Source organism: Metopolophium dirhodum, chromosome 1, assembly GCF_019925205.1.
Source record: "Metopolophium dirhodum isolate CAU chromosome 1, ASM1992520v1, whole genome shotgun sequence".
In the NCBI taxonomy this organism is placed as follows: Eukaryota; Metazoa; Arthropoda; class Insecta; order Hemiptera; family Aphididae; genus Metopolophium; species Metopolophium dirhodum.
This window is the reverse complement of record NC_083560.1, coordinates 131272047-131286346: the sequence shown is the minus strand read 5'-3', so window position 1 is coordinate 131286346 and position 14300 is coordinate 131272047. Positions and strand designations below refer to the sequence as shown.

Below are 14300 nucleotides of genomic sequence, written 5' to 3'. Positions count from 1 at the left end.
CTTATTACTGTCGAGGTAAATACCCACGAGTGCCACAGGCCACATCATACTGTAAGGGAATCGAATTGACCAGGACGAAATATAATAAGGCGTTACATATGGGCCAAGGGAACGGACACGGTGAACAATCGACCGAAATCGTTTTTCTATCTATTCAATATTTTCCTAGCTAGTCGATAGATGATAATTCGGATTTCCATATTATATCTACCAAGACCACCACAAATTCGCGCGACTTTTATTTTTTTCTCTGTACTCAGGCGGTGGAGCACACAGTGAAAATTGCGTAAACTAGGATTTAAAATATGTTTTTAGAGACCTCGGAGTCGACTATTCAAGTCCAGCGGATTTATGACATAATTAGTTTATTCCAGTTCATTTTGGTGGTTGACAACCAAGGACATTAGGCTAGACATCTCCTCCTGAGTAGCTAGACTATAAAGTTATATTGATGCATACAATGATATATATATATATTGATTTATTTTAAAATCGATATTGGGGAAAACTCATAAGGTTTCTATAAGGCCGACTATACACCACACTTTATGAACAGACAACTCACCTCTCTTATTTCGGCCATAATCTCGTTTGGGTCTCTTGTAGACGTCGTTTTCATACTCCATGTGAATCTCAACGATCTGGGTTTCATTTGATCGTCATTCACTGTATTACTGTTTTTAAAAATGTCAAATTCAGATTATTCAATGAAATAGGAACACAGCGTGCATTCAATACTTAGGTAATGAATACAATAATTATTACATTTAAATAGTTAATACAGGTACTGACGGCACAACAACAAACATCATGGCCGATATTCACTCGTAAGACATTACTATTAATACTTATACTTTATATTATATTTATTACAATAATAATCCATGTTTATTCGCAGTTTTCACGGTATTTTTAAATTATGCCTAAAATTGTATACCTAATAAGTATAGTATAACGACTATCCAGTTCAAGACTGCAATATTGTAATATAGACTTCTATGTTGTTTCTCTATGTAACGTAATGTAAATCATAATATTGAGAATGCACTCTCGTGGTCAATAATTTAACTATGATTTATTGCGTTCATGAATTGAAATTGTCATAAGATGGTCTATAAGATGGTGTACATAACTCGGATTTGTTATATTTCGAGTTGTTGCAGTCTTGGACGGAATAGTCAAATTAATATAATAATTGTATAATACATTTACAATATTAGGTCATCATAGAGTCTATTAAAAGTTGTTGTTTTTATCAAAAATTATACCAAATGCATTTTAACAAGGCTTGGGCATTAACGAGTTAAAAAGTTAAAATAAAATTAACTTTTGGCTTTTCATTAACTTAACTGTTAACTTACTAAATGTCTTTCTTGATTAACGAGTTAAATTTTCATTTTAAGAAGTAAGTTAGGTTAATTAATTTTGTTTTTAATTTTATAATATTTCACTATTTCAGTCTATTTTGTTTTCATGTCAAAAAATTTGTATCGTAAATTGTTTTAAGTTAAAAATTTATATTATTCTAATCTAATTTATATGGAAATACTGTATGAAGTATTAACACTATATCCTATAATTTAGTTTTGGGTTGGAAAAGAATAAAGTACGCTAGCGTTGTATAAACAAATTAACTTTTTTTTAACTTAATAAAAAGTTAACAAAAAAAGTGTATTAACTTTTAACTTAACTGAGTTAATCTATAGTTAAATTAACTTTTTGTTATTGGTGCATATTAACTTAACTTAACTGAGTTAAAGAAAATCATTAACTTGCCCAGTCTCGCATTTTAGACTCAAATAATTTAGTATTTTAGAGACGTTATTTATACGATTACAACCGGTTCTTTTGCACATGCTAGTATTCTAGGATCTCAATTTTGTAGTTAATTTATTATTTTACAAAAAGAACAAAAGAAAATTATAAAATTTGTTTAATGTATTAAGCATAGTTCACAAATTATTTAGAGTTTTCTAATGCTATTTTCCCAATTGTTTTTCACTGTTTACAGTAATATATTAATATCTGTCCATTAAAGGTAGTCACTAAACTTTCGTACATAGCTGTAGATTTGTTTCTGTTAAGTTTACAGAAAAATACATGGAATTTTGTTTAATAAATTGGGTTTGGAATATTTGATTTTAATTTTAATGGAATGCTAACTGAAGCTTGTATTTCAATGGTTTAAAATATGGTACCTAAGTATAATATTAGATCTTCTAATAAGAACGCACATCTTTCAAGTTTCAAATTTACCTATACCTAATATTACATAAATCTTAAGAGGACGCTACACAGTTATTTGTTGTTTCCGTCTCACAACTGCGTAACATAGCAAATTTATGATATAAAAGATCACATTTAACTCTGTTAGTTTAAAAATTAAAGTAAATTGACCTATTATGGAACTTGATGGTAAGAACATTATCTCTGTTTGTGTGTGGGTTTTTTACAATAGTTAAATTTTTTAGCAAGTTATGATATAATATAATAGTGTATATTATAATGTATACAATATAGTGTAAATTAAAAATGCTAATAACGCAATTAAAAACTGAATAATCGTAAAAAACCCACATACAAGCACAGATGTTCCTACCATAAAGTTTCATAATAGGTCAATTCACACAATTTTTAAACTAACAGAGCTAAACGTGATCTGCTGAGCGTAACTTTGCTATGTTACGTATTTGTAAGATGGAGACAGCAAATATCTGTGTAATGTGATACCCGCATATGTTGTCTCCGTTTTACAAGTGCGTACAAAACAGCAAATTTTATACCACTGAGCAGAACACGTGTAGCTCCGTTAAAAATTGCAGTGAATTGACCTTTAATAAAATCTAAAGGTAAGATTATTTTTTATACTCTAATCAGAATAAGATTGAACAGCTTCGCGCATGCAGACTGAGCCGCCGAACAGTGCCTGACCCACCATGCGATGGCTATGCTTTATGTGATTGGCCGACAGTCAACGTCGGTCGTTGGGCGCATGTGCTAACGCTCTCACCAATGTCCGGTTTGTGGTGGGGATGCGCGGGAAAAACGTTTTTTGGTCGGCCGAGTGGTTCCACGTATTCTGTATAGAACATAGGCAACCTCATGAGCTTTTTATTATATTTCAATTTTAAAGCAAGTTATGAGTATTTTAAGATGTACAAACAATTTTAAATTTTAAATTTTAAAATACTCATAACTTGCTTTAAAATTAAAATATAATAAAAAGTCCATGAGGTTGCCTAGAAAATAATCTTATCTTTAGATTTTACAAGAGGTCAATTCACTCTAATATTTCAACTAACGGAGTTACTTGAGTTCTGCTAAGCGTAAAATTTGTTGTCTTACGCACTTGAATGACGCAAACAACACATGCAGGTATCGCGTCATCTTAAAGAAACCTAAAAACTTTTGAACTAATAATAATGAAGTTTTAATATAACAGCATGCATTTGTTTTAGTTTTCATATTATTAATATTACATAGTATTCTGGTTGAACCAAATCAAGGATCCAAAGATATCTCATAAACCTATCACCTTCCTTATATTATCTGATTAAGTCTGTTAACCAAAGGAAATATGATTAAATAAAGTTATTCAAACAAAATTCTTATGTTTTACTTTTATTTTAGCTCGCATCTTGTATCAATTATAATATGCATATATAACTGAAACCATTAGAAACTTATAAGATAGGCTGTAAATGAAATATAATAATATAATATTGACATATTGTCCATTATTAATAATCATTATTATTATTTATTTTTTAATGTTAGGTAATAACAATTGAGTTTTCAGTTTTAAGTAAAAATGTATAATAAATTAAAACATCCCATTATAATCCATTATTTATTTTATGATAAATTTATGAGGTTACTCATGGATATTACAATTTTTTTTATACATTTGCAAACAGACCGTTCTAGAACATGTAATTTTAAGAAAATCTAACAATTCAATTTACAAGGAATTCTATAACTATCAAAATAAAGGAAGTAAAAATAAAATAAAAAGATATTGAGTTCTTAGTCATTGCATGACACGTAACAGATTTTTCTAAAAAAAATATAAATAAAAATACAAAAACACAACCATGAGTGAATAATTTCAACGTTGGTGGTTTGATTAGTTATTATTTATTCATACGGTTTAGCTGTCAAAGTTAAAATTTGAATGTCTACAGAACATTATCTTACGTACTTATTTTTTGCAAGAAGTGGATACAGTGGAATGCTTACATGAATCCACTTCTTGAATAAAATCTGTATATCACGACTTATCAGACATAAAGACACCGGCGGTGTATATGAATAATTAAGATATAAATAATCACAAATAAAGTAAAAAATAAATTTAGTAAAAACTGTTAAAAACAAATACCTAAAGATAAAGTTAAAATAAATTAAACAAATTTTAGAAACCTTAATAATTTTGTTTTTATCTTTAACAAACCAAGGTTTTTTTCCAACATTATGTATAGTACCTTGGCTCACCCTTGTGGTATTATAAAAAGGTTAATTAAAAGTTCTGAATAAAATTACAATTATTATTTGCTTTTTGTTTTAGTTAGCACAATCTAAATAGGTTAGTAATCGATTGGACTAGCCTACGTCAGGCAAAATTTGTTTTGATTTTACATACCTAACAATATTATTTTTGGGCAGATTTTGATCCATTGGCCTGAAATAAAATATAAAAAAAACTAATAAAATAAACAAAACAAAAACATAAACATAAAAATAAAATAAATCATAATAAATGTGAAATGCCGGTTTAATCCATAACACCTGATGATAACTTAAGTGTATACATTACACAAATTAAACAGATGAACAATCCATCAAAAAGATTTTTAATACGTATTTTTGTCATGGCATAACAGGATATATGTAATTATCTATAAACTTTATACTAATAGATGGAATATTATACTAGTTCTCACAGAAACATGACTGCACTGTTTGGATGTTACTGTATTACAAAGCACATGCTCATTAGATAGGTGCAATATTATATTATAGTATATAATGTTTTTATACAATTGCGCATATGCAGTCAGGCACAACTGGCATCAATATCGCCTGCAAAACTGTGTGGTATTCTACCACAGCTAAAAATGTATGTAATATTGAGAAAGATCATCTATTAGTATAAGGTCTATGATTTTATCCATCATAAATATAAATGTTTATATATTATTGCTATGCATATTATATACACAACAAATTAAAGTAATATTTCATAAGTAATTCATGTTGTAATAGTAGTTCTATGCATCGTGCAGCTGCCATGCCAATTTATAGAGGCAAAATAATGTATAGGTTTCCACTAGTGTTATAATTATATACACAATTGATTTAAGGTATAACATCCTCAGTACAAAACACTTTTGGTGTGTTAACTTAAAAAAACAAATGTATGCCACATATCAAACAATTTATTACAAATCCAAAGACAATAACATTGGCTTAAAAATAATGTTTGTACACTAAGGAATAATTATAACTAATAATAATAATAATAATGATAGTAATAATAATAATAATTATAATAATAATAATATATGTATCATTGTAGTATACAGTAATAAAATATAGGCCAGAAAACGATTAAAATAATAAAATACATAATTATGCAACAGTTATTCGGGGACTAGAAAATACATAGAAAAAAAAATTGTTATTGGAAATATATTATATATACATATATGAATATTTGTTTAAAGATATAGTATATATGTATATAAGTAGTTTAATTTCAATTTAGAGTCTGTAGAGATAAGTAATACATATACTATCTAGTAATAATAATATAATAAAACACAATGACAAATTATGTCTTATGCAGTTAAATTAAAAATAAAATAAAATTAATATTACAAAATGCAATCAACATAAAATATGAGGTTTAAACGAGAGTAAGTTATTATTGATTTAACTGGACAAAAATGTAACTGTTGATTTTAGTCATTTGGAACAATATAAATATGTATCCATATAGAATTATACACATACACGCACGCACACACACACACACACACACACATATTTATACACAAATATATAACTTTAAAACTTTCAGATCTAAGCATGTCAACGGCGAGTAGCGGCATCCCAGCATAATTGTCTCAAAATAGTTAAGTGCCTGCCTGCCCCATTTTTGCTTGTCTTCTTCATAATTTAGTGGTAGCATGCGTGTGATATATGAATGGATATGGATGTATGATTTTTTTATTTGGTATTTTTGTTTCATATTAATGGGGAGTGGTCCTGCACACATATACACAAAAAAGCATCGATCACAAGATGGAAAAAAATGACAGAAACATAAAAAAATTAAATAATAATAATCTGTGCAGGGACCGTATCTGTGTGAAAGCTAGCCAATAGATTATTACGTGTTAAAATTTATGAATAAAAATTGTTTTTGAGCGCTGCCTTTATTGAGACAATTATGCAAGGTTCGCTAATAATACATGTATATATGCAAATCATTAAAATTATTTAATTATTGAATGATATATGGCACACAAAATTGTCCTAAATATGCTAAATAAAACTTAAAAAAATATTATAATAATAATTAAGACAAGCTTTCACAAGTAAGGCCTCTGCGAGTAAAATGCAATCACTGTTAGTAAGTATATAATTAGAGGTTTTTTTCATTGCAGTTTTAATTTTAAAAAAGTGGAGAAGTGGATGGATGTTATATTGGATAAAAGTATATAGAATATTTTTAGAGTTATGAAATTATAATGCAAGCATTAAAAATAGAGTTTAAAACAATAATAATTTAAAATAGGTTAAATTGATTTTAACCACCTCACTTGTTACATAGGCCTTACAAAAATTAAATTGAATATATTAAAAAATCACTTAAAAAAAATTAAACTATAGTTTAAACTTTTAAGTATTTACTTCAGGGACCTATGTTTTCCGTATTTAGAAATATATGGAAAATGTTTAATTATAAGATCAAGAATTTTCAGGATTTTATAAAATGAAAATTATAATTTAAGGAACAATGAGTTTTCAAAATTAATATATAAGTGCACACTTACCGTTTAACAAACTTGGATGATATTTTTGAAAAGAATGATGGCCTTTGCACAGATGGATCATGTGGGCTGCCAGTATTGTTAGTAGGCCCAACGCCAGTGTAACCTCTATGTCTGTTTTGACCTGAATGGAAGGTCTGGCGACTAGGCACATTTCTCGGGAATGGCTGTCGGCTATTGACTGCTGGTGATGCAGGTGATACAGTAACACCCCTATATAATCAATTAAAATATTAAAATCATTATTAACTAATAATGTTCTCATTAAACATATTAATATGCATACATACACACCCACATAAGTACGAGCAAGAAAACTATAACCGTACAATTTGATGACAGTAAAATTAAAAAACTGATTATAATTTAAAGACATTACTGTCATAACAAAAAAAATATAGAATTTTCATAGTTACACACATTTTATATGTGAAAACATAAAATAATTGTCTGTTTGTACCAAATGTATTTATAAATTACCAACAAGACAATATTTTTTTTAAATAATTGCAATAATTTATAATATTGCATTATTTAATTACATGGTTTTCCAGTTTTTTAATAATAATATCAGTTATCAAATAATTTAATGCAATAGTTTTATTCATAAGATGTCAGTTTATAAAAAGCTATAAAATGACAAACACTCTTCATAGTGAAATTGCCAGTTTCTTTACACTATATGAAAATTAGTAGTAGCAAAACAATAATACAAAATCATGCAAACCTAACTAAATCATTAATAGTTTTAGAAGCTTTCTTTTAATGTTTAATATATTTTACTATTGAAAATTATTAACATAGCAATCAGGTTATTAATTTAAATGACCATTTATAAATCCATGATTAGTTAGAAATTTAAAAATTAATAATAGTTAGCAATCCAATTATATTGATGTATGAACAACACATGCATGCACAAATATTTAAGGCTAAGAGTAGTATTTTCATAGAATGTACATCTTGCACAATTTAGAACTATCCCAAAGTAATAGGAAGCAGCGCAGAAAATATATTTTATTTTACTGAATGGATTTTGAAAAGAAAAACTCTAATCGCAAAGAGAATTTTTGAGGAATAATATGTTCAAGAGTTTTCAAATGTTTAAAATGCGTACAATACACAACATGCATTTGATACGTTCTAAAAGACGGTATAACAATCTAGCCACAGTTATAAAATTATGAACGGGAGGAATACCTCGGGTGGGCAGGAGGTTCTGTGGCATGTTCTGTGGCACTAGACACAGAAGCAGATTTGACGTGACCTTTGGATCGTGTATCTCCACATCCAGAACCAGAATTAGGTACCGCCAACGCACTAAACCCGATTACCAATGCATTGCAAACATTAATTCAAAATTATCATCTTACCACCAATAATAATGAATAGAATAAAATGAATGAACAAATGTTTATAATATAATAACAGAATATTAATCAGTGTTAAGGAGAAACAAGAAAACATAAATAAAAAGTTATTTTACATAACATTATTATGATTATTATTATTATACGAGTGTTCATTTTAAGTGTGATCTTTGTCAAAGGTGTACCTTGCTGGATCCATTACAGGAGGAGTTGATACAGCTGCTTTAGCATCATAACTAATTGTACTCCTTCTACCCACTGACCCTCCAGGAGCCATAGTCCGTTGTTTTGTTCCTAAGAAAAACAATTAACAGTCAAAACAGGAATTGCTTGCTAGATGTTATAAAGAAGTATAATAAAAATGTAATCAATAATAACAAAAACAAGTAGACATACCTATTATATTTTCAGGTCTAGAATTTAGTCGAGCCGTATTTTCTTTGATGCTGGCCGCGTCAATAGTATTTTGACGCTTGAAATTAGTACTTGGAATGGCCACATTATGATTGTGATTGGTTGAATTTGTGGTACCTAAGAACACTCATTTGTCAGATACAATAATAATTAAGGATAACATTAATTTGTTTGAAACAACATAAAAATGTTTCAGGCAATTATGTCATTGATTTATGAACTCAAATATTAAAAAACAACACTCAACTATTACTTGTTTTATTTGTTGAGTTATGGGTTGTTTGTTGATTGTTTGGCGTATTATTGGTAGCAGGAACATTGCTAGAATTTGGATGGTTCGTGGTCAAAGCAGAAGTCTCACCACCAGATGAAGCCCTTCGGCTAGGTTTGGAATTGGTAGCAGATATTGATCTATGCACACCTCGATGTGATGGTGATTGATTAGTATTGTTCGCGGCCACTACATTGTTGGTGTTATTCACGCCAGGATTTGGTCCAGTGATTCCTCTCAAAGATAATGAACTACCAGATCGAGAACCATCACTTTCAGGCTATATGGGACAGAATAATATTAATAATATTAATAATAATAATTAATAAAATCAAACTCTATAACTTAAAACACAAATACTCACATCGTTAGATTTTCTTCCTAGTAACAAATAAGTGGCAAATATGTCATCATATTTAGCTTGAGATAAACTCTCTTCTATTTCTCCACGGCTATAACCCATGCCAACCAATATTTCTGTAACTCGACAGACTAGAAAAATACAAGTAAATTAGGGCTTTAAATATAAATTTTAAATATACATGAAGTAAAGACACATTAAACAATTTTAAAGTTTAATGGTTTATAGTGACATTGATTGAAGATATACCTATTCGTTTTGGTTCTTTGAAATCTTGTTCTGGCTCTACATAAGGTTTTAATTCATCTTCCTCGCAACCCAAGTTCATCCATTTGTCTTTCATGATGACCTATAATACATATTCAGAATTATAAACAATAGTAAAGCGTGAATTGGAGAATATTGTTTAAATCTATATGATACATACAATTAAGTTAAAAAAAATGTTTGTTTTACAACTAAAAGTATATCTTACCTCTAATGATGCTCTTTTAAGTGGATTTAAAACAAGGAATTTTTTCAGTAAATTTTCACAATCTGTTGACATGTAGAACGGTATTCTATATTTGCCACGCAATACTCTTTCTCTCAGCTCTCTTAGGGTAGAACCGTCAAAAGGCAGAGAACCGCTAACCAAAGTATACAAAATAACTCCTAATGACCAAACGTCTACTTCTGGGCCATCATAACGCTTTCCTGTAATAAATAGTTTTAAAATAAGGATTTTCATTAAAAATATACAAACCATTTTACCTTGGAATAGTTCAGGTGCAGCATATGGAGGACTACCGCAAAATGTATAAAGTTTACCACCAGGTGTGAACTCATTGCTAAACCCAAAATCTGCTATTTTTATGTTCATTTCACTATCCAGTAATAAGTTTTCAGCCTGAAAAAAAAATGAAAATGTAATCAGGTACTTCATGGATATAAATGGTAATTACTAATTACTACAATTCATGATTTAGTTACCTTTAAATCTCTGTGTATGATTCTTTTTTGATGGCAGTACTGGACTGCTGAAACAATCTAAAAAAGACATAATATTTAACACATATTTTTATTTTAACTGTTTTACTATGGTACATACTTGTCTAAATTTGGCTCTTGCTTCTTTTTCTCTCATGCGCCCGTGTAATACCAAGTAGTCAAATACTTCACCTCCACTAGCATATTCCATAACTAAATATAGTGTTTTTTCAGTTTCTATAACTTGTAATAATTTAACTAAAAACAACAACAACAAAAAAATTAAATGTAAGTGACTTAAGAATAAACCGAGTTGGCAATATTTCTTGTTGACATTACTCACCTATATTTGGATGGTCCAACATTTTCATTATTCTAACTTCTCTAAAAAGCTGTAAGAAATAAAAAATAACTGATTATATTGTACAATTATTTAGCTTTAATGAAAGTCAATAATAACATACTTTTTGTAAACTTCCTGGTAATAATTGAGTTTTATCAATGATTTTAATCGCGACCTACAAACAGACAATTGTTACAATTTCCAGTTGGCTGATTTTACGATATTATTATGCATTTAAAAAAATGACATTTACCTCCTTCCCAGTAGGTACATGTTTGGCTAGTTTGACTTTGGCGAAATTGCCTTTACCGATGGTTTTGAGCAGTTTGTACTTGCCGATATGCGGCTCTTCCGATGAACGGCTGCGAGACGATCCGCGTGTACTTGTCACAGTGGAGGCACTGCTGCCTCCACCTACTCCTCCACCACCACCTCCAACTCCTCCTCCACCTCCTCCTGTGGAACTGCTATTTGTGGCCGCATCACTGCCCTGTAAAAAACAAAGCAGGAACAAATTGAAAACACAACTTCTATATTGTACACGTTTCACAGATAATGAACTGAATAAAAAAATCTAAACCTCGACTTATTGGATACGTACACATAACAATGCCTATGGGTAATTTTAAAAATAACAACAAAAAAGCGTTGTCGTCACGAGGACATATATGTACAATAGCTGACGTACCCATTATCTATATCTGTGGTAAATATATATAATAAAAACCTAATAATAATATAACATCATATTATATACGATGTACGGAGCAAATTTTTCGAACAATCGCCCGTGTGACGCTTATTTTATTCGGTATATATCTATTATTTTTTATTACACACATTCCGCCGTAATGTCGGCCTATTTTCGAACGATGTTTTCTCCGTCCTCATGTCGCGCCATCGTAAATATAATTTTCCGCAGTCCTGTACGAACGGAAAGAAAAGAAAAGTGAAAGCGCTCCGCGGAACAACGTTCCAACAAACAGCCTACCCAGCTACAACACACACGTCGTGGCGCACGCGCCCCGCCGAATACCTGAAAGAATTACAAAAAACGCTCGTCCGGACACGCTAAGGTTGTGGACGTATTGAATTGCGTCACATACGCGAAAATTCGATACGGAGGGAAACATATCTCAACTAGCTCTTGACGGCTCAGTTTAAGAGTTGTGGTCGGTATGGGGAAATCGGTTTCGACACGCCACGGCTGCTGAAGGAAAAAAAAAATTGGGCTGTTGCTCCCAGCCTAGCTATATTTGGTTATGTTTGTCGCATTGCGCAATCGCGAGTGACGTAGGTATATTATATTTTAGGTATTAGCTGTACGGAGATGATTAGACATTTCGTTTTCTGGTCTTTAAAAGCAACGTAAATACGATTTGCCTTTTGCCGGACGATTTTATAAGTATGTATACCATGAAATTATTATTTTTTTACATTTCTGTGGATTTCTTTCTGTATGGATAAATTTTCACAGGTAGAACAAAATTCAGCGCAAATAAGGAGTCCCCCACTTAATGGGGGACTTAGTCATCCCAAATCTCTGTAATAGTTCTTATTCGAATGACAATTTTAACAATAAGATCACCGCACAATAGTAACGGAATAACAAGTCACACCACCATTACCGAAACGTCACCAAGGTTTCATCCACCAGAGTTTAAAACACCGTAATATGCGGAAGACGGCGGTGCATCGTTGCGAAGAGAAATGTCACGTAAATACGCCGTCGAACTCTCCGCGTTTTCGTTTTACGTACCTACAATATACCTATGATGCGACAGACTACTACGAATCCCGTTAAACATACTTAAATAGATATATTTTTGTACATGCGACACTCCGGCGGGACAACTGCCGGTAGACCAAAGAAATAGCGGTTAGCGGAAAAACAAAAAACTATACTATTGTTTTTATTATTTGTTTTAACGATATAATATATAGTTATTGTAAAAAAATAACGCCAGTTAGTTTTTTTTTAATAATATTTTAAATAAAGTTAATACTCTACGTCTGTAAGATACACGCGCACTCGAAACAACACGTCATTCAATACAACGACAAGCCGACATGATTATATTATGTGGGTAATGAAATACCAATTTCAAATATTACAAGGAGTATTTCCTTTTTTTTTCTCATAAATATATTATAATATGACATTACGTACTAGACACGTAATATTATTATCGATATACAGAGAAATATCGATCATGAACATCAAATTTGTAAGACTGCTGCTGGCGTAAGGTGACCTCGGCGAGGTGATACATTTTATACGGCTCCTCAGAGGTGAAGCGATAACAAGCATTAAGAGTAACTCAAAAATAAAAAAATGAAATATGAATAATGGATAAATACGTAGGTATACAAGAAATGCACGATTAAACCTTATGTAAAACAAGAAAAAAAGAGATAATATCGGAAACCGCCATACGACCTAACTAATCCATTATACTCTTTTCCGTCGATACGTCATCGACTTCATATAAATGCACATAAAAATAAGAGAAAATGTCATTTTAAAGTACGGTTTTCGGTGAATAAACGATGAGATGATGTACAAACAGCGTGTAATAATATTATAATACATATCCCTCTTCACATCGGCAGTCGCCAAGTCGCATTGTGTTTCGCCTACCTATGTTTTATTATTTTTTTTTTTCATCGCGCGAAAACGTCTTTTGACCGACTTTCCGTGAACAATAATAATAATAATAATAATAATTATGATTATTATTATTCCGTTTCGTTGGGATGTACACAATACACAATGACGACACACGCCTTATCCTGTAGGCAGAAACGGGTTAGGTGGAGGGGGGGGCCTTTGTCCGCCGAGAACGATATTATTATTATTATTATTACGACTCAAACACAATGATCGGAACGGCCGAGCTGCACTGCACGGGGAAAACTATCTCAGGAAAACTGCAGGGCGGCCGATCGAGTGTTTCGTGAGTTACATTATAATATTATATTATTATATGTGCCTACACTCACCTCACCACGCACGGATATTATAATATTATATAATAAGTAATAACAATTATTATTATTATTATTATTTTTATGCGTTGGCACCGTTGAGTAAAACCGCGTAACGAAGCGGCACCGACACACTACGGTCGGTGGTGTCATGATAATTAAAACATTAAACGCATTATATCATCACGATAATCGTTCTTGTACGATATACTACGAATTTATGTTTTTTTTCATACAAATTTTCGAGGCTGACGATAGTGTATCGCACTCGCGATAGTAATTTATAAAACACTGTAGGTAATACGCGCCGGCGCAACCCGACACTGGCGATTTCACCACGTGCCCGAGATAACGACGGCGATGATGATGATGATGATGACGAATAGCTGTGGTAGAACGCACTGCTAATTATTGGTAATAATAATAATAATATTATATACACGACACACGGTTACGACACAAGTCGTAGTACTCGGCAAATGAGGTAATAATAATTAATATTAGGTACCAATAACATTAAATTAAC

The 14300-nt window shown here is 30.8% G+C and overlaps 1 protein-coding gene across 5 annotated transcripts in view; it reads right to left on the bottom strand.

Moving 5' to 3' along the window:
• LOC132937456 (serine/threonine-protein kinase MARK2-like) overlaps positions 1-14300 on the bottom strand; it is a 52384-nt gene that overhangs the window by 4308 nt on the left and 33776 nt on the right. Inside the window, exons 3-18 of one of the 5 annotated variants that reach the window (XM_061004283.1) lie at positions 11040-11276; positions 10908-10961; positions 10787-10835; positions 10565-10701; positions 10447-10503; positions 10228-10363; positions 9950-10170; positions 9724-9823; positions 9478-9605; positions 9096-9393; positions 8825-8959; positions 8614-8722; positions 8259-8378; positions 7062-7271; positions 4643-4681; positions 566-674 (exon numbers count right to left, since the gene is read on the bottom strand). In XM_061004283.1, the coding sequence (XP_060860266.1) occupies positions 566-674; positions 4643-4681; positions 7062-7271; positions 8259-8378; positions 8614-8722; positions 8825-8959; positions 9096-9393; positions 9478-9605; positions 9724-9823; positions 9950-10170; positions 10228-10363; positions 10447-10503; positions 10565-10701; positions 10787-10835; positions 10908-10961; positions 11040-11276 (2139 nt within the window). Of the gene's footprint in view, positions 1-565; positions 675-4642; positions 4682-5420; positions 6271-7061; positions 7272-8258; positions 8379-8613; positions 8723-8824; positions 8960-9089; positions 9394-9477; positions 9606-9723; positions 9824-9949; positions 10171-10227; positions 10364-10446; positions 10504-10564; positions 10702-10786; positions 10836-10907; positions 10962-11039; positions 11277-14300 lie in introns of those variants that run through there. The other 4 variants (XM_061004282.1, XM_061004285.1, XM_061004284.1 and 1 more) reach the window with 4 other exon arrangements.